Genomic DNA, 24659 nt, shown 5'->3' on the forward strand with positions numbered 1-24659 from the left:
GCATACAGTTTGTCAAGCCCCCATTTATAACTCAACCTTCCATTCACCTTTCCAGTCATGCCCACCTAGAAATGAGGCAAGTCACTTATGTTAAGCCAGACCTACACCTTGTATGGTATCATTTGAAAAATCATAATTGGCTGGTCAGTATTGTCCTGGTAAAATATGTATGGCAACACTGTATGTGAAATTATAAGATTCCCCTGTCTGGTGTTATTAACGAATGTTCCAAACCCCACAGCCCTGCCCAGGCAGAAGTCAGGTCTGTCCTAAATAAAGGAAGGAATGTGTGCTTGCCTTAATTTGCATTTAAGCAGGAAACAGAGTCATCAAGCAGAAAGGAAAACAAAGGAAGTTCAAACAGGTGAAAAAAACCAGTAGAGACTGTCCTTCCACATAGACTCTTTGGCTCCTGGTTCTCAGCTGGATGTTTTTGAAGAGGGGACTCAAACTATAAAAAGGAAATGCAAACACCCCAAGGCACCCCCCCCCACACACACACACTGCCCATCACATTCACTGCACCTGAATAGACAAAGGAAGAGGCGGTTGGACTCTGGGGGTGGGAGGGAGTCCTGACCTAATGAGTTTGGTCAGCAAGACTGCTGAAAGCATGTAGTGAGAAAACTTTGCTTTGAATCTAACATAGTTTATTAAGTTAGGCACCAGTATGTGTTTTATCTTTATTTTCCTTGTAACCACTTCCGACTTTAATGCCTCATTATTTATACTTACTTAAAATCTAGCTTTTTGTAGTTAATGAACTTGTTTTACTATTTTATCTAATCCAGTGTGTTCAAGTTGAAGCATCTGGGTACCTTCATTTGGGGTAACAAATTGGGTGCATATTATTCTGTTAAACTAATAAGGAACTTAACATATTTGTACTGTCCAGTAGAGGGCTGGGCAGTATAGAACATATATTTCTGGAGGAAAACCTAAGACTGGGAGTGTGTTGGGGTCACCCTGCAGCATAACCTAGACTGGGAAGAGCCAAGGTGTGACTGGCTGGCTGGAGCACACACAGACGTAGATGGGAGTGATTTACATGCTGGAGGCTGTTTGTGAGCAGTCCAGGCTGGAGGCTACAGCAGCAAAGCAGAGTAAAGGGCACCCCAGATTACAGGGTGGGATGACACAGCTACTCATTGATCTGGATCGTACCCTGGTATGTCACAGCTGGCAACTCTAATTATCACACACACACATACTGGGGGGGTGGGATGGGGGAAGGAATCAACAAGGAAAAGACAGATCCAGAAATCTGATATAATCATTTTTTAAAAGTTTCATGATTTTTTGGGATCTGACCTATAATTTTTTAACCTTTGGAGCTCATGATACTTCAGCAGTGTGTGTTAGTAGGACAGTCGAAGAAAGACAGAAACCAGGCCAAAGAGAGCTGTTCAGAGAGGGGGTGTCTTCACTGCAGAGTTAGTTGATCAGCACTTGGGCCTGAGCACCCCAATTAGCCTTGTCAGGGTGGGAGCAGCCACACTGCAAACCATACCCAAATTACTGTGTCCTCACTGATGCTGCACTTCTCTGTGTGTTTCTGGGGACAGAATGGTTTTTAATGCTGCAGTCAGCTGGATCACTTTAAGTGAATTATGGGGAAACTTGCGTGTTGTTCTGGGCACACAAGGACTTGTGAGAAGACACTGGAAGACTATCAACACTGGAGAATTAGCCTGCATCCTCACTGCAAGGTGAAAGCAGCACCCAGGCTCTAGCCTATAGCCTGCTCTGAACAAGGCTGGCCTAGACTGAAAGCACTTCCATACTCATGAGAGAGTGTTTGTGTGTGAATGGGAGGAAACACCCACATAAATTAACTTTGCATAATCTTAATGTGTTAATATGTTAATTTGAAAATAGGTACCTCTCCAGTCTGGCCAACTGATTGCACATCCTGCTTCTTTGTAGATTGCTATAAATGAATGTGTTGGTTAAGCTGGTACCAAGGAAGGGAAATTGTCTCTTCCAAGCCTAGAAAGAGGACCAGAACTCTTTGTTGAAGAGAGCAAGGTTCCATGAAGAACACTGCTCCTGTATCCAACCCTGCCTGTACTAGAACCCCATCCACTTGTAATGTAATCCCAACCAGCAAGTGGGAATTTACTGAGTTCACAGTGAACAAGCCAGACTCCAGTGAGGGCTTTCTGCCCCTCTGGCCCACAGGATCTCCTTCCTATGAGGTATCTGGTGCCAAATGGTGGCTTCTTCCTTTGCCATTGCACAGATCCCTGCTTATGGAGGATGTCCCTTGGTGAAGCATATTGGGGTATGATGCCTCCATTTTCTAAAGGCCCATCACACAGCTTCCTCCAAATGGCAAGGATCTGACTCCAGTGATTTGTTACTCCAGAAGCAAATGTCCTCATGTTTTGGTTCCCCACATGATATCACTCCTTTAGCCATCACTACTCCCTTTACAGTACCTAAGCTCCTTCATGTCCCCAGCTCTGGGTGAATACAAAAGACCATGACATCTGTTTCTTATGAGGATGCTTGTTGGGATGCTCATCACCATAGACTAATGAAATTTAAGGCCAGAAGGGGCCATTATGATCAGCTAGTCTGACCTCCTGCATAGCACAGGCCATGGAATCCTGTGACTCCTACACTGAGCCCAATAACTTCTGGTTGGACTATAATGTATCTTTTAGAAACAAGTCCAGTCTTGATGTAAAGACTGCAAGTAAATGGGAATCTGCCACATCTCTTGGGAAGCTGTTTCAATGTTCCAGTTACTCTCACTGTTAACTATTTGTACCTTATTTCCAGTGTGAATTTGTCTAGCTTCAACTCCAAGCTGTTGGCTTTGGTTCTGGCTTTGTTGGGTAGATTAAAGAATCATAGACTTTAAGGCCAGAAAGGACCTCCAGGTAATCTAGTATGACCTCCTGTATATAACAGGCCACCAACCCTTTGCACACTAAACCCAACAACTGAAATTAAACCAAAGTATTATAGCCAACAGGAGACTAAACTATTGTGAGTCACAGGGAGAGAATTGGAGGAACCAAGGTACACCAGTGCCCGAGGCCCCTGCAATGATAGGGAAATGATTTAGTGAGAGATATCCAGATGATCCTGGCAAGAGACCTGTGCCCAAATCTTTCATGATCCAGTTAAACCCTGAGAATGTGAGCAAGAACCAGCCAGCTAAGCATCTGAGAGAGAAAATTCTCAGTGCCACTTCAGGGCCCTGGCCTTCCCCATCTGATGTCCCATCTCCAGACATGGCCATCCTGAAGCTTGAGAGCAAGGAGAAAAAGAAACAAACAAAAAAGCCCTCCAGAACCAGAATACACTGAGGGGAAAAAATCCCTTGCTGGTCCCTGCAAGTGACCAGCTGAAGCCCTGAAACATGATATTTTAGGACATGAGACATGAACCAAATGGGACCCCCAGGGCTGCTGAACCAGTCTTCCCCCCATCATACAACTGCACTCATAAATATATCCAGCTTGCTCTTAAAACTAATGAGGTTGTTTGCCCCACAACTCATAGTGGGAGGCTATTCTAGAACCTCACCACTCTGATGGTTAGAAATCTTCTTCTAATTTCCAGTTTGAATTTGTTCCTGACCAGTTTATACCCATTTGTTCTTGTGACAACATTGTATTTTAGCTTAAATAGTTTTCATAGCTCTATTTTTAGAGAGCAATCAGATCCCCTCTCAGCCTGCTTTGTGTTAGGCTAAACAAGCCAAGCTCTGTGAGTCTCCACTCATAAGACAGGTTCTCTGTTCCCCTGATCATTCTAGTAGCCCTTCTCTGCACTTGTTCCAATCTGATTTCATCTTTTTTGAACGTGTGACCAGAATTGTACACAATATTCCAATTGCGGTTTTACCAGTGCCTTGTGCAGTGGCATTAATACTTTTCTATTTCTACTGGAAATCCCTCATTTGATATATCCCAGGATTGCACTTGCGCTTTCTGCAGCCACATTACATTGGAGGCTCATTGTCATCCTGTGATGAACCACAACGTGCAGGTCTTTCTCCTCCTCTGTTGCTTCCAACTGGCTCAGCTTGTAGCAGAAATTCTTAGTGTTAAACCTTAAGTGCATGACCTTGCATTTCATACTATTCAATTTCCTCCCATTTCTGTTACTCCGGTCTTCAAGGCCATCCAGTTCTTTCTGTATATTCCAGTCTTCCTCTGTGTTGATGATTCCTCTTTGTATCTTCAGCACATTTTATTGTACACTCCTACTTTTTGTGCCAAAGGTCATTAATAAAAATATTAAATAAGATTGGTCCCAAGACCAGTCCTTGAGAAACTCCACTGGTAGCCACCCTCTAGTCTGATTATTCTCATTTCAGCACAATCCATTGTCCTCTCCTGTTTAGCCAGTTCCTTGCACATCTTATAATTCTTATACTGATCCCCATCTTCTCTCATTTAACTAATATCTTCCCATGTGGTATAGTATTGAATGTTTTACAAGAGTCCAAGTTATAGAGAACCTTCTGCTGTCACATATAGGACTCCTTGAAAACCTGCTGAGCAGATCCTGGCTGTGGATCTCCAACACGGGATACCCCATGTTGCTAGAAGTCCTGTTGATTCCATGTAGATGATGATTTCTTCAATGAGGCCACAAAGACTAAAAACGACACTCTGTGGCTTCTCTTTCCTGGCTGGTAATGGCCCCTGAATCTCAGGAATATGTCTGGCAGGGGGGTTTAATGCACTACATGGGACACCTGGAAATTCATAAGCACTGCAAATACCTTCTCACTTATGGTTCTAATACTCAAGGCATGTCTATGCTACAAACACAGCTGCAACTACTCTACTGTTGCACTGTAGAGTAGACACTTGCTACAGTGAAGGAAGGGGATTTTCCATTGCTGTAGTAAATCCACCCCTTTAGAGGTGGTAGCTGGGTCAATGAAGGAATTCTTCTGTCGACCAAGCAGTGTCTACACTGGGGGTTAGATAAGCTTAACTACTTCTCTCAGGAGTGTGAAAAATTCAGAGCTCTGAGTGCTGCTGCTAAATCAATCTACCTTTTAGGTGTAGAGCAGGCCTCAGAAAGGCGATGACCTTGTCTACTTCTTGGCAGCTGAAAGGAAGTGCTCATAGTGAGGAGGCAGGCACAGATGAAGATCATAGAGAGATCAGACTCCTCAAACAGTATAGCACCTGATACTCCTCCTTAACTACTCAGTTACTAGGTAGTAACTTCTCAGTTCCTCTCCCACACAATATCACCATGATCTGGTCTTCCCACATCAAAAACATCCCTTCAACACCACCAACACCCACCTCTCTATCTGCTGCCCCCTCACCAGTTTAGCCTTCACTTCCAGACTCTTTGAATGTGTCTCTTGGAGTTCCTGTCCTCTAACTCTAGCCAGGATAACACCAGTCTGGCTTCAGCCCTCTCCACTCCCCTTAAACTGCTCTTGCCTAAGTTTCTGAGAACAGCTTCCTGGGGAACTTTCAGGGCATCTCTTCATTCCTCATCCTCCCTGACCTCTCAGCTGCATTCCACACTGCTGATCACACTCTCCTTCTTCACCCCTTGTTTGCTCTTGGCTTTTGTGACCCTTTCCTCTTCTGGTTCCTGTTCTTATCTTTCCCAGGCACATGTACTTAGGGTCCAACCCTGTGTATTCAGATTACTAAAGAGTTAACATTATTTTAACCTGATACTTGTCCAGGCTTCCTACCTGCCACACCACACTAGGGCAGACAATAAAGCAGTCACCAAAGGTTTGAGTATCTTAATCTGTCAGTCATACCTGAGCTATAAACATTGCACCCTGCAAGATACGCTTGGATCCACTAGATTCTGAAGAAACATATGGCTAATATAATGCAAGTGATTTTTGTAAAATATATTTGAGTAGCAAATGTGGAGGATAATTATTTATTGGAAGGAAAGAAGAGAATTATGAAAAGCTGGTTTAGAAGACTTATAACTAATTTTTGGCAACAGTCCTCCCAAACAGTGGGCCAGATCTTCAATAGGTGTAAATCAGTGTAGCTCTATTGGCTTCTGTGGAACTATGCCAATTTATACCAGCTGGGGATCTAGCCCATTACCTCTGTCCCCTCACTGCCTCGTAAGAATTAATCTTGAAATGTATGTAATAAGTATGTAACTAAAATGTGGTTCTGGTAAATGTTGTATTATTATCTCAGATCTATACATTGCTGTTATTTCCAGAAGCATATAGATTCTGGGATATTTTTATGTACCCTATCAATAACACTAGTGGGGCCATCAGCCCCTGTCCCGCAATCTGATGCAGGCATGTGCACCCATGGGAAGCCTCATTAATTTCCGTGCCCACCCACTGCAGGATCTGGGCCTGATTTGATATTTCCCAGTTGGCCAAGGCCATGGTTGTTGTGAATTAAAAAACTATATTAACAACTGCACAGAACATAATGACAAATTAAAAAAATAAATAAAGCCCAATACCACACTAGCCACTTCTTTGCAATTTATTCACCCCAGAAGTCATAGAGATGATTTGCTGAACCCTACTCCAAATTAGCATATTTAATGAGCTAATATCATAATCTTCATGTCATAGGTATAGTTCACACTTTACAATGTAAATTTTGTCTTGTAATGACTTACAAGCAGCACGAAATGGGACTCCTAATTTTCCTTGGATATTATTTACTAGGACAACTTGGCCAGTTCTTCTTGAGATCATGTTGGGAAGAAGGGCTGAAAAAACAAAAACAACAAGAAGGAAAAAGTGAAAAAAAATGAATGTGAACTAAGCAGAGATACAGAAATTCTGTTGTAGCCGTGTTGGTCCCAGGATATTAGAGAGACAGGTAATATATTTTATTTGACCAACTTCAGCTGCTGAAGGAGACAAGCTTTCAAGCTTTACACAGAGCTCTTCAGGTCTGGGAAATGTACTCAGAATGTCAGCTAAAAACAACCTGGAACAGATTGTTTAGCACAAATAGTTAACACATATTTCAAGGTACCATTCAAGGGAAAGTGGCCAGTTAACATCCCTCCAGTCATGGGGGGGAGGAAGGGAGAGATTAAAAAAGGCTGGGGAGGGGGATTAGTTGGTTATAGATTGTTTTAATAAAAATAAGCCATACATTTAGTGGCTCTATTCAGTCCATGATTTTTAGTGTCTAGCAAAGTTATGAATTTAATCTCCCAGGCTCATCTTTTGAAGGTGTTGTGAAGGTTTCCTTTGAGGATGAGGACTGAGAGGTCAGATATGGAGTTATTGTTTTGTGAAAATTATTTGCCCATGGGTGGTAGGGTGTTTTAATCTTTTATTATTTTTTTTTCTGTGAGAGTTCATTTGAGAACATAGTGATTATCTGATTTCACCCACATAGTTGTTATTGGGGCATCTAGTGCACCGCATGAGGTACACCACATGTTGTGATAGGCATGTATAGGACCCAAAGATCTTGAAAGGTGTGTTGTGGAGGGTGTTGATCATTGTAGCAATGGAGATATGTCTACACATTTTGCATCTGTTGTTCTGGCAAGGTCTGGTGCCACTTTGAGTTGGTATTTCCTGGTCTGTGGGGACTGGCTTCTGATGATGAGCTTGGAGAGGTTGGGCGGTTTTTTGAAGGCCAGAAAAGGGGGTTAAGGAAGGATTAATTCAGGATGTGGTCCCCATCAAGTATGGGTTGTAATTAGGGCTGTCAATTAATCACAGTTAATGCCTGCAACTAATTGAAAACAAAATTAACATGTTAATTTTTAATGTATTAATCACATACCTCTGGGTGGCGAGGGAGGTGTTGGAGGCAGGGGGAGGGGGTTGAAGCTGCAGCCCACAGCTCCTCAGGCGGTGCGGGAGGCTGAAGCCCCAGCCTTGAGCTCTGTGGGTAGTGGGGTGATAGAAGGCCCAGCCTGGCCATCCAGAGGTGGTGGCGGGGGGGCTGAAGCCCCGAGTCCCACACCCTGAGAGGAGCTGAGCCTGGACCCTGGAGCCCGAGCAGAGCTGAAGCCCTGAGCCTCAAGCCGGGCTGATGCCTGGAGCCCTGCATACCGAGTAGGCTGAAGCCCTGAGCCAGGATGAAGCCCAGAGCTCTAAGCCTCAAGTGGGGCTGAAGCCTGGAGCCCCCTGCCTTCAGCAGGACTGAAACCCTGAGCCCTGCACCCAGTGGGACTGAAGCCCCCTACCTGAGCCCCCTAACACCCTGCGGCTGAAAATGGGGGGGTCACAATTTTTATAGGGGGGCATCACTATTTTTTTTAAGTCCAAATGGGGTCACCAGCACAAAAAAATTGAGAAACACTGCCAAGGAAAACAGGGGCCTGGCAAGCTCAGCCTCCCTGCACCAGCCTCTCTGCCCTTGCCGCATGTCAACCCCCTGAGGTAAAATCCACCCTCCTTTGCAAGCAAGGGCTCACTCAGCTGAAGGGAATTATGTAATAAATAAATAAATAATAATAATAATTCTACATTTCTAAGTTAAACTTTAATGATAAAGAGATTGCATTACAGTACTTGTATGAGGTGAATTGAAATACTGTTTCTTTTGTTTATCTTTTTACAATGCAAATATTCATAATAAAAATCCTTCTTGATCATTGGTATGATGGGTATAGCCCACTCACTGTGTGAAACCAGTGACAAGATTCCAGTGTTCACTGAACGGTCTAAATCAGCTTCCTCCAGAGGCTTCAGAGCATAAGGCACAACTCTGGGCTTGCAATATTTCAACTGAGTGTCAGACTTAACAGTGAGCTTCCGTGACCTTCTGCTCATCTGCCCAGGTTCTTTTTTAAAATTTTTGGAAAGTCTGTCCAGTATTTCTTGAAGATTTTGAGGTGCTTTTGTGATCTCGGTCCAATTCACCTTGAGCATCACAAGCCAAGGTCTGCCAGATTATGGTGGACACTTCCCTTTAATCATCTACAAGGGTAAATGACTGATTGTCCATCTAGCTGAATTTTTGCCTGGAGTATTCCTTCCTGGACTAAATTTTCTCCAGTATAAATCCTCAAAACTGCAGAGGTTTCTTCCAGGGGAACTTGTGACAAAGTCTGGTGATAGGCAGAAATCAGTGAAACAGCAGCTCCAGTATCAAGCTCCATTCTTGTAGGAACTCCTTCAATCAAGGGTGTAACCTAGATACCATCTCAAAATCCAGCTTCTGATAACACATGCAGTGCTAGGTCTTGGTCAATGTCACTACAGCTCTTGTCTTTTTCCACATTATGAATTCCTGATTTCAATCCTTTCTTAGGTTCAGTCTTCATAGGTGTCTTCTTGGATGTACAGTTACTCTGTGTTGCTGGTCGCTGAATTGTGTGACAGGTCGCGGTGAGATGTCCTTTCTTCTGGCACTTTCTGCCAATAACCTGAGGTGCCCAGCAATCCTTCTCAGAGTGTGTAGTTTGTGCATAATGGCCCTCACAGAAATTTTTTGTGTTCCTTTGGTCTTCTGTTGCACCGATGCAGGAGGAAAACTTGGTTCACACACCTTCTCTGAGGTCTTCACTGCAACTTCTACTTCAACAGCCTTCTTGAACATAAACATTGATACAATCAGTACCTTCCTCCATTGCATAATCCAGAGACTAACTGGTCACACAGGGCATCACTTAATGTTTGTCCAAACTGACAATGCTCTGATAATTTCCTTGAAGCAGCAACAAACTGTGCTACTCATTCTCCACTTCCCTCATGTTGCTGATGGAACTGATATCATCCTGCTATCATCAACGGGATAGGACAAAAATGTTCCTGCGTTGCTGGAGTAATTGCAGTGTCCGTGGCAGTCCAGGTACAGGTCATGCAGCAGTTCGTATGCCTTTGGACTTGTCACTGTCAGCAAGGTTGAAACTCTGCCCTTCTGGAATGGAGTTGCAGGTTACAGATTGCTCAAAAATATCAAGTTATACCACCCATGATTTAAGGTTTTCATCAAACTCACTAACATTGCCCACAAAAGGTGCCATTTCTCTGTTCTCTTGTTGGACTTCACCCCTTTTCCATAGGGATTTTTCCCCCCTGAACTGTGTGAGCTGGATCACCCTCTATTGGCTGTGTGCTTGCATGCGCCTTTGGCTATACTTGGGCTCCCTCTGCTGGCTATAGACCCTCAGTGCAAGCTAAGCTGTTCGCCTGCTTGCATGAGGTCAGTCAAGATGGCTGCTTGCTTCCACTTAGCTATCTTGTTTGAACAGTCCCAGCAGTAACTGTAGTACTTTTATGTTATGTTCGATCTTGATTTTCCTACTTCCTCCCTCTGGCTGGCTGGTTCATGCTGTCCAGGAGCAAAAACAGCAGTCTGTCACCTTATGCCTCTAGGGGGAGGGAGAGCTCAGTGGTTTGAGCATTGGCCTGCTAAACCCAGGGTTGTGAGTTCAATCCTTGAGGGGGCCACTTAGGATGTGGGGCAAAATCAGTACTTGGTCCTGCTAGTGAAGGCAGGGGGCTGGACTCGATGACCTTTCAAGGTCCCTTCCAGTTCTAGGAGATGGGATATCTCCATTAATTTATTTAAATTTAATTTATTTATAGTATCAGGTCAGGCAGAAGCAGCACTGAACACAATTGGGATATAAATTCCTAGTTGCTATGGTTGCCAGGTGTCCAGTTTTCAACCAGAACGCCTGGTTGAAAAGGGATCCTGGCTGTTCCAGTCAGCACTGCTGACCAGGCCGTTAAAAGTCCAATCGGCGGTGCAGCGGGGCTAAGGCAGGCTGCCTGCCTGCCATAGCTCTGCACAACTCCCAGAAGCAGCGGCATGTCCCCCATCTGGCTCCTATGTGTAGGGGAAGCCAGGGGGCTCCACACGCTGCCCCCACCCCAAGCACCAGCTCTGCAGCTCCTATTTTTTGGGAACCACGGCCAATGGGAGCTGCAGGGCAGCACCTGCGGATAGGGCAGCACACATAGCCTCTGGCCACGCCTCTGCGTAGGAGCCCAGAGGTAAGCGCTGCCCGGAGCCTGCACCTCTTACCCTCTCCTGCGCCCCAAGCCAGACATGCCAAACCAGTGAAAAAAACGCAGAAATTGGGCTTGTTTTTGGCTTAATTGGCTTGTGAGTTGCTTGTTGGCTAGTCTTTGGCTTGTAACTTGTTGCTTGTTTGGCTTGTAGCTCGTTGCTTCTTTTTTTTGATCGGCTCCCAGCAAGCAGGGGCAAAGTACAAGCAGGGGCTAGAGGAGGAGAGAGTCAGGGGTGCACAGCGGGCCCACCACAGTCCCAGACTGAGCACCAGGGGGATCTAGTCACATAGAGTGTTGGGGTTCTTAGAGATTGGCTTGTTTTGAAATGGGATTAGCTTGATTTTTGGCTTATTGTGAAAGTCTGGGTGTTTATTTGCCGCATGAAAGTTGGCAGCTGTGCCCCAACCCCCTGACCCAGCCAGGAGCCCCCTTCCGCCCTCCGAACCCCTCGATCCTAGCCCGGAGCACTCTCCTTCACCCCAAACCTCACATCACCAGCCCAAACCCCCAGCTGGAGTCCTCACCCCCCCCCACACGCCCAACCCCCCTGCCCCAGCCGTGATCTCCCTCCCACCCACCAAACTCCTTGGTGCCAGCCTGGAGCACCCTCCTGCACCTCAAACCCCTCATCCCCAGCCCCACCTCAGAGTCTGCATCCCCAGCCAGAGCCCTCACACACATCCCAGCCCCAACCCCCTGCCCCAGCCCACAGTCCCCTCCTGCACCCCAAATCCCTCATCCCTGACCCCACACCAGAGCCCGCACTCCCAGCCGGAGCCCTCACCACTCGACACCCCAACCCCCTACCCCAAACCAGAGTCCCCTCCTGCACCCTGAACCCCTCATTTCTGGCCCCACCCCAGAACCCACACCCCAACCCCCTGAGCCAGCCCACTGAAAATGAGCGAGTGAGTGAGAGCAAATGACATAGGGAGGGGGGATGGAGTGAGTGGGGCCAGGGCCTCAGAGAATGGGCAGGGCCTCAGACGAGGGGCGGAGTAGGGGTGGGGCAAGGGTGTTCGGTTTTGTACAAGTAGAAAGTTGGCAACCCTACTACTTGCCAATGTTTTATTTCTAGATCCAGCAGAGAAGGAAATAGACAGTCAGATGCAGGGGGAGCTGATGGACGCACAGCTCTGGGCTGTGCTGGCTTTATGGTTCTGGCTGTAAAATTGAAACTAACACTAAAGTGAGTCTTTGCCCTGTGGAGGGGGGAGCACAGAGCCCCTGAACATTTAAAAGGACAGGATATCACAGGATCACTTGCTGCTTAGGATGAGATAGCGCCAGAATTTGTATGTTCTTTTCTGTATGTTGATTAGCATCGATCATTGGTGGAATTCCTGTACACTTGACGTATTTGTTTACAGAATTTCAGATGTAGGATTTTTATCTGTCTTAGGTTTTTATCTGGCCTCCACTATCATAGTTACTGAGCACCTCACTGTGACATTCTATACCTTGGGGGAGCATCCTGGAACCCCCATATTCCTCATTTTTATATAATTGTGATATTATATATAAAGCATGCCTTGTAATGGATCAGGGGAAAGGTTATGATCTGCTGAAAGTCATTTTTCTATCCATATATGTATATCATTAATGAATATGAAGTTATGAGAATTTTGTTGTATGGTTGTCACTAAAACATGCTGTAAATTGGGGAATCAGCCAGATATTAGCTCCCCAGAGGCAACAGCAAGGAAAGTAACCCACGCCCGGGTGGGGTGTGAAACAACCCATCAACAGCCATTGTCCAGCAAGGGACCTACAATTCAATGACTCACCTGCATGAGGCCACACCAGGGGAATTGATCAACCTTGCCTGGAGACTCAAGCCTTGTCTACACTGGCAAGTTTCTATACAGTAAAGCAGCTTTCTGTGCTGTAACTCCCAAGGTGTACACACTGCCAAGCCACTTAGTGTGCAGAAACTGCACAGTTGCAGTGCTGTAAAAAAGCCACCCCAACGAGAGGGGTTCAGCTTTCTGCACCAGGGCTACAGCACCGCAGTGCCAGTATAGACACCCTGGTCGATTACAGCGCTGCAATTGGCTTCTGGGAGGTAACCCACAATTCCTGCTCTCGCCTCTCTGATCATTGGTTTGAACTCTACTGCCCTGCCCTCAGGTGACCAACTGTGAGCCCCACCCATTAAATTCCTTGGGAATTTTGAAAGTCCCCTTCCTGTTTGCTCGGTGACGCATTCAGTGGTCTCAGCACATCTTTCCAGGTGACATGCCTGCTCCATGCACCAGGCAATCCCCCATTTGGAGCAATGCTGAGCTACTGGACCTCATCAGCATTTGGGGAGAGGAGGTTGTCCAGTCTCAGCTGCACTCCAGCGGTAGGAATTATGATACCTACAAACAGATTTCATGTTGCATGACAGAAAGGGGCCATGACCGGGACACACTGCAGTGCAGGGTCAAAGTGAAGGAGCTGCGGAACGCCTACCACAAGGCACGGGAGGCAAACTGCCACTCCAGTGCTTTGCCCATGAGCTGCTGGTTCCACAAAGAACTGGACACGATAGTTGGTGGTGACCAGTAGAGTAGCTAGCGGGGTGCAGGGGAAGCAGCCGCTTCCCCTCAGCAAATTTGCCAAAAGCTGCGCCTTTCCAAAGGCAGCCGGAGGAGCGAGGGAGGGCGCAGGCTGGCCGCCCTCAGCGTGGCCGGCAGCCATGGGGGGGCAGTGGGCACGTGGCCGGAGGAGCGTGGGGGGAGGGGGGGGGCAGCTTAACATAACCATCACACTGCCAAGCTGACCTGGGGGGAAATTCTGTCCCGACCCCAGATCTTGGGATTAGATGGACTCTGAGCATGTGCGCAAGCCTCACCAGCCAGGCATCTGTACTAGCTACTGATGAGACCCTTGCGCTGTTCTGATGCCCACACCACAAAGCCAACGGTTGCTCCAGCCTGGAGTGCAGCATGCGGCCCGCAGCGCGGCCGGCTGCCGTGGCCGGAGGAGCGGGGGGGGGGGCAGGCTGGTGGCCGGCAGCCGCGGGGGGGACGGTGGGCGCGGCCGGAGGAGCGAGGGGGGGGGGCGCGGGGGTGGCACGGCAGGGCCGGAGGAGCCATGGGGGGGGGGGGGGGGGGGGGCCGGGGGGGGCGGCAGACGGGGGGGGGGGGGGCGCGGAGCAGCCGGGGGAGGAGCCAAGGGGGGCGTTGCCAGAGGAGGAGCCAGAGGGGGATGCCTTTTTTATGTTTGCTCCCCCTCCTCTTAGAAGCTGGCTACGCCACTGGTGGTGACCCCACCTCCACTGCGAACATTCGGTGGTTTGCGTGCCAGTCGAGAGTGGACCGAGCCAGGAGGAGGAAATCTTGGATGAGGATGTGGAGGGGGAGGCGGACCCAGAAGCAGAGGATGACTCAGAGGTCAGAGATGCATGCAGCCAGGAGCTCATCTCTACCCCAGAGGAGGCTAGCCAGTCACAGTGGTCGGAGCTTGGTGAAGCGCAAACAGGAGAGGAGGATCCTGGTAAGTGGCTTTGATTTTGGGAATCACTGAAGCGAGTTGTTGGGGGCAGGAGGGTTGCAGAAAGCAGGCTTGTGTCTGTGTGATGCGTGTACCACCACATGCCTTGTCTGAGCGGTGGAACAGGGTATTGATTGACTCCCTCACTTCACGGGAATCTACCTCATGGAAACTCTCATGGAGATACTGGGCAATCTGCTGCTGCAGGTTCTTTGGCAGAGCTGCTTTGTATCTTGGACATTGTGCCATTAAGGGTAACTTTTCTGTGCCACTCTGCTGTCACTGGGGAGGGACCATTTCTGCACTCAGGCGAGCCGCATAAGGGCCAGGGCAGAAGCTGCAGTCTTGGAGAAGACCCTCCCTTGATTCCCTGCTCACCCTCAGCAGCGAGATATCTTCCATAATGAACACAGCCTGTGGAAAATGTGGGCACAGTAATGATTATAAGGCGCCCCCTACAGGGCTGGCTCTCCCCAAGAGCCACGTGCCCAGTGTACAGCAGGATCTCAGAAGAGTGATTTCCCCTGCCCCTGAGGTAACTCACCATTTTGGGGGTCGTGTGGCTCATGTGTGCTTGCCTGGGGTCAGCCAGTTAGTGACAGGTATATGAATAGTGGCTGTGTTTTAAATCACTGAATCAGTGGTCTGTGTGTTGCAAACAATACTGCTTCTGTAAACTGTTGCATTTTGACTTCACAGATATGACCTTGGGAGTCCAGCCTCCCTCTTTGTTATCACCAGCTGAACGGCTGTGCAGAATTAGAAAGCAGCTGAGAAAGGAGGACTTTCTAAGTGATGTCATGATGAACTCTGCCACCAAAAAACAAGAATTGAAGGAGTGGCTGGACAGCGAGAAGAGGAACCGAAAGGAGAACATGGCGCGCCAGAATGAAGCCACGGAGTGGCTCTTAAATGTTATGAAGGCCAAGCAGACACACTCCAGGTGCTACTAGCTCTGCAAACCAAGCAGTTCCGCGCCCACCCTCCCCTGCAGCCGCTGTTGCAAAACTCTTTCCCATGCACCCCCCAGACACCACCAACACACTCTTGTCAACCTCCTGGCTCCAGTCTGTAACCGCTGCATTCCACTCCTGCCCCGTCACAGTCCAGCCCTGCAGACTCCCAGTACCCACTGCATTCAACACCCATCCCTCTGCAGTTTAGCTCTGCTGAAGAACAGTACCCGCTGCACTGTACTCCAAAGGACAAGGTTGCATATGATACCTGGACATACACAAATCTTTAACTGTCCCAGGATCCCACCCCGTCCTGGGACCCTCCCTTTCCCCATCCCCCACAGTGCTGATGTGTTTTTTGTTTGTCTCTTTCCTCCCGTTGTTGTTTTTTAATAAAAGAATTGTTTTGGTTTGAAAATAATCTTTATTCTGTTAACTGAAAGCAAACAGAGCCCAGAAGAGCAACAGGCAATTTTATTAAACCATCACAGTGCATCGCCCACCCCAATCCCAATCACCTCCTAGCATTACAAGCACTGCGCTCCTGAGCATAGCAACAAATATTAGTGGCTTTCAGCTTCAAATTGCTGCCTCAAGGCATCCCTGATCCTTATGGCCCTGTGCTGCGCCCCTCTAATAGCCCTTGTCTCTGGCTGTTCAAATTCAGCCTCCAGGCGCTGAGCCTCAGCGGTCCAGCCCTGAGTGAAGCTTTCACCCTTCCCTTCACAAATATTATGGAGCGTACAGCACGCAGCTATAAGCATAGGAATATTGTCATCAGCCAGGTCCAGCCTCCCATATAGGCAGTGCCAGCGGGCCTTTAAACAGCTAAAAGCACACTCAACAGTCATTCTGCACTTGCTCAGCCTGTTGTTGAAGCACTCCTTGCTGCTGTCCAGGTTACCCGTGTATGGCTTCATAAGCCCCGGCATTAAGGGGTAGGCAGGGTCTCCCAGGATCACAATGGGCATTTCGACTTCCCCTACGGTGATCTTCAGGTCCGGGAAGAAAGTCCCTGCTTGTAGCTTCCTGAACAGGCCAGTGTTCCGAAAGATGCATGCGTCATGCACCTTTCCGGACCAGCCTGCGTTAATGTCCGTGAAATGCCGATATTGATCCACAAGCGCCTGGGGAACCATTGAGAAATATCCCTTCTGATTAATGTACTTGGTGGCTAGGTGGTTTAGTGCCAGAATTGGAATATGCGTACCATCTATCGCCCCTCCGCAGTTAGGGAAGCCCATTTGCGCAAAGCCATCCACAATGTCGCGCACATTGTGCAGAGTCATGGTCTTACGGAGCAGGATCCGATTAATGGCCCTGCACACTTCCATCAACACGAGTCCAACAGTCGACTTTCCCACTCCATGCTGGTTAGCGACTGATCAGTAGCTGTCTGGAGTAGCCAGCTTCCACTGTGCAATTGCTACACACTTCTCCAGTGACGGGGCAGCTCTCATTCTCATGTCCGCAGGGCTGGGGCGAGCTCATCACATAGTCCCATGAATGTGGCTTTCCTCATCCGAAAGTTCTGCAGCCACTGCTCATCATCCCAGATGTGCATGACAAAGTGATCCCACCACTTAGTGCTTGTTTCCCGAGCCCAAAAGCAGTATTCCACTGTGGTCAGCACCTCCGTGAATGCCACAAGCAATCGTGTGTCGTAGCTACTACGAGTGGCGAGATCAATGTCACACTCCTCTTGCCTTTCTAGTTAAGGAATAACTCCACTGCCACTCGTGACGTGTTGGTCAGAGCAAGCAGCATATTGGTCAACAATGCGGGATTCATTCCTGCAGCCTGAAGAGGCAGAGTGCACAGTACAAAAACCGTTGAAAGATGGCGCCAAATGCGGACGGAAGCACAGGGATTGCTGGGATGTGAAACAATGCATCATAGGGCATTGGGACAGGACCCAGGATGTCCCACAACCCCCTCTGCCTTCCCACAACTCTTAGCGGAAGAAGAGGAAGAGATGCTTTCTGGGATAGTTGCCCAGAGAGCATTGTTCTGAATATCGATGCAAGTTCCGCAAGTGTGAACATGCTATTGCACAGGCAACTGACAGTGTGAACACACAACAGTGGTTTCCCTTCAGTGCTCTCTGAGTGGCAATGTAAGCACATGGGACTGAGGGTATAAAACAGAACAGAGCAGGCCCATGCTTCGCCTTTCTCCTGCCCCAACCTATGCTGCAAGCAACAAAGACACTCAGAAGAAGACAAGACTCCAACAGAGGAGACTGGCCCAGGTTTAAGGGACAAACCTGTATATTAAGGACTGCACTATCCAGTAGGGTGAGAAAAACTGCTTAATCTAGATGTTGCCCAGTCTAATAGGGTTGAGAATTTAAGTCTGCGTGGTTATATTTTATTTTATTTTGGTAACTAACTCTGACTTTTTGCCTATCATTTAATATCACTTAAAATTTATCTTTTGTAGTCAATAAATGTGTTTAACTGTTTATCTTTACCAGTGATTTTGTATGAAGTGTGTGGCAAAACTGCTCAGGTTGACAAAGGCTGGGGTATATCCACTTTCCATCAATGAAGTGGTGAACCAATTAATAAATTTGCACTGCCGACCTTGAGCAGTGCAAGATGGTATATTCCTGGGGTAAAGTGCTGGGAGGATTTGGCTGGTGCCTTTCTCTGTGTGATTCATGAGTGGCTTTGGAAGCATTCTTGCAACCTAGCTCGGTGTGGGGCTCCACCTGCTGTTGTGCTGAGTGATAGCAGCTCCTGGAGGGGTTGCTGCTGGTCACTAGCAAGGCATTGTGAGACAGAGCCCAGGCTGGAGAGAGTTAAGGGGGCACAGCGGTCCCACAGTCCCAGGGTGCACCTGGGGATCCTGTCACACTTACAATTTTTAATATATTTATTCTCACAATGCCCCACAAGGTAGGAAAGTGCTAGTATCCCTTTTTTACCAATGGGGAACCAAAGTACACAGAAACTAAGGACTAGATTCACAAAGAGGACTTAGGTGTTGCAAAGCCTAAATCCTAGGCACTCTAGTGCCCAGTGGAATTCACAGCCCTGAGTTAGTTGCCCAAGCTCCCTATGCCTTGTATGGAGAGAGTTAGGTGCCTAAGAAAGGGATCCTTAGAACCCAGCAAGCTGAGCAGGATGCTAGTTAAGCTAGCCCTCAGTGAAATGCAGAAGAAAGGGGTAGGGTTTAGGGCCCAGATCCATATCTCTCCTGTTTAAGCTGTTCCACTTTGTATAAAATAATTCAATATTCATTGGGTCAGACAGAGAGCAAGGAAGTGAGAGGTTGACTCTATAGTCCAGTGGTTAGAACACTCCCTTGGGAGGGTCATGTTCAAGTCCCCACTCCAATGGTTCTCTGCCATGGCTGGGTTGCCCGAGGGTCTGCCCCTGGCACTGATGGCTGTGGTGTAGCTGGGATCTTCTTGTCTATTTAGTGTAATTTTGAGACCCACTATTTTCCTCCCATCTCTTTCACATGAAGAGATCTGGCAATTGAGAATCCTTCTGCAGCCTCTGCCAGAGCCTGACTCCAGCTTGCAGCCTTCCCAGGGGCGTATACAACAGCTTAGTGTTTTGGAGAACACACTTTCAAGTATACATTGTCTGATGGCTGGGCTGAGGAAAACCAGACTGTTTTTTCCTTAAGAGTGAAAAATGTTAAAAAGTTAAAAATGAACGTGAGCAAGTGACTGGCAGTTCTAGAGGTGTCCTCCCTGCAACAGAGCTGATAGCAGTCTTGAGATGCTTTGCCTGGGATGATGAGAAAGAGGAACAGGGTAGAACCAAGAGCATCTGAATGATACTTTGGTTGCTCTTGGGACAGCAGACAAAGAATGAGGGAGGGAAGGAGGAGAAAGGTGGGAGAAACAGAAGGCAGCAAAATATCTGGCACTCTGAGGTACCTTTATAAAATCCCTCTGCTCTAAGGGCTCGATCCTGTATGGTGCTCTCACCCCAGTCCACTAAAACACTTAAACATGTGCTTAACTTTACCCATAAGGGTAGCCCCAGTAAAGTCAATGGGACAACTCACATGCCAAAAGTTAAGGATGTGCACAAGTGCTTTGCTGCATCAGGACCAGAGTGCTCAGCACCTTGCATGATCGAGCCCTAAGTGCACCCCCAAATTTGTACACAATTATGTGCTGGATGCACTCTTGTCATGGCTAAGTTTTAGCCTGGCTGCATGCACTCCTTACTGATTTGTGACAGTCGATGTCTTCACAGCAGAGCAGAAGCACATGCCTAAAGGGGTCACTGCAAACATACAACTGGGTGTTTTGAAAATGGGGCCATGATATTACTTATTGTTGATAAACACTCTTCTCTTCAGACTCAGGGGACCTGATTCTGTTCTCACTTGCTCCAATTTCACACCACTGATTTTCAGTAGAGACTCTTCTGATTTATACTGATGGAGCTGAAAGCAAAATTTGACCCAAGCCATACCATAACATGACACAATGACTTGGCACCCAATCTTTAAATAGCACTTTCAAAAGAAGAAAAAAATCAGAATACCTTTTGTTAGTGTTATAGGTCCAAAATAGTTGGCATCCATAATCTTTTTATCGAGTTCCAATGAGATACTCTGCACTGGTCCTTTCACCTTCATACTAGCATTGTTGATCAGTATATCCACACATCCATAGCAATCCAATATTTCTTTAGCTACATCTTGAATGCAGTTTATGTCTGAGAGATCCAGAAGTACGAGCTTTGGTGTAAATGTCTTTTTTTTAAAAAAAGGAAATAGTATTTTGTTATTTCAGACATACAAGGTTACATGAAAGGAGACTGTGTCTGGTCTCTGTTTTAAAGTGTATTTACTGTCATATGCGAAGAAAGTGCTCTCACCATCATTTTGAGAATATTGTTTTTCCTTTTCACCCACTCTCCTAGATTCATTTGTATGTAAAAACTGTGCCAAGCACCAGATCATTAATATTTTCCCTCCAGTTCTGTACACTTTGACAAGGCACAAAGCAAGGAGAGGACATACTTACCACACTGGGGTCTGCCACACTGATTAAAGCATTATACAAGGCTTCTAACTTCTCCCATGTCTTTCCACACAACACTAACCTCGCTCCTCCAGAGTGAAAGACTCGAGAGCATTCTGGAAAATAAATATATTAATAAGGAACAGTAACAAGTCAGTTGGAGTAATTTCACTTTGAAATGATTGTTCTGCTGTTGACGAAATTGAATGTTTTTTTCAAACTTCATTAATTTTGGAAAAAGCAAACAATAAAAAATAACGAAGAAACATAAAACCCCTTCACGGTACAGGAAATGTATACATGAACAGTAAGTACAAAACAGATTAACACCTTTTACAATATTAAAAGCACGCAGAATGGTGCACTCTAGCCCCATGATCTAATCAAACTCTAAATAGCCAAGGAGCTTGCAGGTCATGGCTTTGAGGCTACATTTACACTGCAATGAGGATGTAATTTGCAGTTCATGGAGCTGTACCAGCACTATCTTTAATCTAGCTAGCTCAATCTGACACAGATGCCCATTGGTGGTTCTCTACTCTGTGTCAGCAACTCTTGTCAGGCCTGACTGACTGTACCTGACACACTGTTGTCAGAATATGTATCTAAAAGGTGTCATGTAAGGTATCATATGCAAATTGGTAACACACTAGTCTCAAAACTCATTGTGTGGTGCATGTATAGGGTGCGTACAAAGAGTTATGGATATGTATTGGAATTATGTCCTTAAGAAGTGTCTGGCAAGCAATGTCTAAGACGAGTCTGCTTTAGACAAAGGAATGTGGATTTCCTTGGCTGACCTGCCGGCCCATCAGGCAGAGACAATGAAAATACATTTACAAACAAGATAAACAAAGCTATCAAGCTAACACACAAGGGAGACTATAGCATGACATCTAGCTCAGTGGTTTGAGCATTGGCCTGCTAAACCTAGGGTTGTGAGTTCAATCCTTGAGAGGGCCATTTAGGTATCGGGGGAAAAACTGTTGGGGATTGGTCCTGCTTTGAGCAGGGGTTGGAGTAGATGAGGTCCCTTCCAGCCTTAATATTCTATCTATATTCCAGCAGAAGAGAAAAACTTTGTTGGGACTTACTTTTCAAAGAGTTATTGAACTACTAAAGAGAGGGAGAAAGAACCCCTAGGTTATCATTCAAGTAGAGTCAAAAATCAAGCATTTTGAGTTTCATATGTTGGGTCCTGGCTAAAGCTATATAAGCCAACCATGCTGGAAGAAAGACTATGGTGAGAAAAACATCTTTGCAGAAAAGACTCTAGTTTGTTGGGGTTTTTTTCTTAGAAGCATATTTTTACTTCCATTTGTTTGTAACCATTACTTGTTCCTTATATTTGGCATCACATAAACCTATGTACTTTTGTGAATAAACTAAGTTAATAAGCTGCTGTGAACTCTCTCTTTGAAGGCACAACAAATTTGATAAGGTTTATGGATGCTAAAGTAAGAAGAGCAGAACACTGCAGAGAGAGGCATCTATGAGGAACTTGGGAATTGAGGTTCACTGACTATTACATGCTAGGCAAGGCAGGGCCGGTGCAAGGATATTTTGCGCCCTAGGCGAAACTTCCACCTTGGGCCCGCCCCCAGCATCACTTATTTAAAAACTTTCAAAAATGAATACTGCATAATGTGGCATTGTTAATTAGAATTAATACACGTTCGGCTTGAAAATTTATTCGTTTAATTATTTAGTCTACATATTTAATGAAAATAAATGAATAACCTGACAGTGCTGACATTGTTATTGTTTTCACTTTGCACAACATAGCATGGCTCTTAAAATAAATCACATACATTATACACAATACACTGTCACAGAGTAACACGTTATAATTTAGAATTTATTTTTCCGCGGGGAAGGGAAGCAGACCGGATTCAGTCAGTGACCGTTCAAGTTTGGCCGGGAGGAGAAGGAAGCAGACTGGGTTCGGGTCAGTGGGGGATTGGGTTTGGTGGGGAGGGGAAGCAGACCGCGTTCGGGTTTGGCTGGGGAGTGCAAGGGGAGCAGACCGGGTTCGGTCACTGGGAGGATCGGGTTTGGCTGGGGAGGGGAAGGGAAGCAGACCGGGTTTGGGTGTGGAGGGGGGCGGCGGGCAGGGTAGGATTCAAAGAGCCGCAAGGTGAAATGGGCGCTCTCCTCTCCAGTCCCTAGCATGCAGCAGCAGTGGGCCAAGTGCACTTGCAACAGGGCATTGGGAGCGTGTGGCCTGCTTTGCCTTCACGAGTCCGTCCTGTGCCCGGGCTGGGGAGTTGAATGCTGGGCTCTCGCTCTGGCAGGGGGGCGTGGGGCAGGCAGGACTGTGAAGGCAGAGAGGGCACGGCCCTCACGCCAAAGCAGGGTCGGGAGGGTAGAAAGCTGGGGTCCAGGGAGGTGGGTTAAAGCGGCTTAGCCGCCCCTCCACGCAAGACAGCCTGCAGAGCTGCCAGCCGTGGCCTCCTTCCCTTCTCTCCCCAGGGAGCAGAGCCTCTGCCCTGGAAAACCTGCAGCCCGCTCTCCGAGGAGCATGCCATGTGCAAGCCGGCCCCGCTTGCACCACACTGACAGCACAGCTCAGTCCCTACACTTCCTGCCGCAAGCTGCTCCACTCTCCTTCTGGCTGCTGCTGTGCAATCTACAAGACAGAGGAGCTAGTACTGTAATAATGTACCTACCAACACAGCAATCTGTAAAATTATCGATTCACAATCAAAGGACTTCGCTGGCTTTCTAAATGGCAGGAGTCGGAGAGCACTTCATTGGGAGCCTGGTTCTTATCACGTCCTCCCTATAGTCTGCGATCTAATCAAAGGACTTCCCCGGTTTTCTAAATGGCAGGAGACAGGAGTCGGAGAACAATTCACTGGGAGCATGGTTCTTATCATGTCCTCCTCCCTATAGTCTGTGATCTAATCAAAGGATTTCGCTGGCTTTCTAAATGGCAGGAGTCGGAGAGCAATTCATTGGGAGCGTGATTCTTATCACCTCTCTATAGTCTGTCTAATCAAAGGACTTCCCTAATCCCTGGCTGTCTAAGGCTAGGTCTACACTACAGCGGGGTTCCGACCTAAGATACGCAACTTCAGCTACGTGAATACCGTAGCTGAAGTTGCGTATTTTAGGTCGGCTTACCTGGCGGTGAGGACGGGGGAAAGCCGACCGCTGCCGCGCTGCCGCTGACTCCGCTACCGCCTCTTGTCGAGGTGGATTTCCGGAGTCGACGGTAGAGCCATCAGGGATCGATTTTACCGCGTCCTCACGAGACGCGGTAAGTCGATCCCCGATAAACCGATTGCTACCCGCCGGATCGGCGGGTAGTAAAGACGTAGCCTAAATGGCAGGAGAGCAATTCATTGGGAGCGGGGTTCTTATCTACGTCCTCCCTACAGTCTGCGATCTGCAGCCTGCATCTTGATTGCTATCTGGTCCTATTTTTAGGCACCGCTTTTCAGCGCCCCCCAAATCTTGGCGCCCTAGATGGCCACCTAGTTTGCCTAGTGCTTGCACCGGACCTGAGGCAAGGTTATGACTGGCAGAGCCCTGAAGAGTTTGCTGGCAAGGCAGACAGGCTAGAGAGTCAGGAAGCTGACAATACGCAGAGCTTAGCAGCAGCAAAGTCCTCACTTGCTGAAGCAGGGCGTGTAACACAGTTGTGGGAACCTTGACGGGTCATCACACTGACTAAAAATTGCAGTGAGACTCCAGTGCCACCGGCTTCAGCTTGGGCTGCACAAGCCCACCGGCACCCCTGACACCAGTACAGGCCCAACCATTAGGACTGACCATCCCCACCATGGTTTCTGACATTTCCAGAAATTCAGGTTGCTTGCTGGTGCACTGGAAAAAGACTACAGTCGTGCCTGTCCTTTGCTCTACCTGCATCTGAGTGTTAACACCTGCTGTGAATTATAAATAAGATGAAATCTGATGACTGAGCAGAGATCTGGTGATAAATAACACACAAACTTTCTTTTGTGTGACAATCCAAATCAATCAGCTGGCCACTTCCTAAAACTGGGTACCTAATTAGTAAGGAAGTGTACATGCTTTAAAGATTGTCACAGATTACACTCTGTGGCCTTCTTTTGTAACAGGTTCCAACCAAAATGATTGTAAAGTAGCTTTGAAACTGAACAAGTTAATGTTAACTAAAACTGTGAAACACTGTACATGTGGCTACCATAGTTACTGGTTTCATATTGCCTTCCAAGTTCTAGTATACAGATATAAAATGAGACCAAGTGTGCAAACTTGTTGAACAGCACTAGGCTGTCATAAATGCAGGAATTCATCTTAGGTAGTT

The 24659-nt window shown here is 47.2% G+C and overlaps 1 protein-coding gene across 1 annotated transcript in view; it reads right to left on the reverse strand.

Moving 5' to 3' along the window:
* The window catches only part of DHRS7C (dehydrogenase/reductase 7C), a 35596-nt gene that overhangs the window by 7338 nt on the left and 3599 nt on the right, over positions 1 to 24659 (reverse strand). Inside the window, exons 3-5 of the mRNA XM_024206437.2 lie at positions 20366 to 20478; positions 19881 to 20091; positions 6613 to 6705 (exon numbers count right to left, since the gene is read on the reverse strand). Of these exons, the coding sequence (XP_024062205.2) occupies positions 6613 to 6705; positions 19881 to 20091; positions 20366 to 20478 (417 nt within the window). The remainder of the gene's footprint in view (positions 1 to 6612; positions 6706 to 19880; positions 20092 to 20365; positions 20479 to 24659) is intronic.

This window comes from Terrapene carolina, unplaced genomic scaffold, assembly GCF_002925995.2.
Source record: "Terrapene carolina triunguis isolate 2854851 unplaced genomic scaffold, T_m_triunguis-2.0 Scaffold192, whole genome shotgun sequence".
Classification (NCBI taxonomy): Eukaryota; Metazoa; Chordata; order Testudines; family Emydidae; genus Terrapene; species Terrapene triunguis.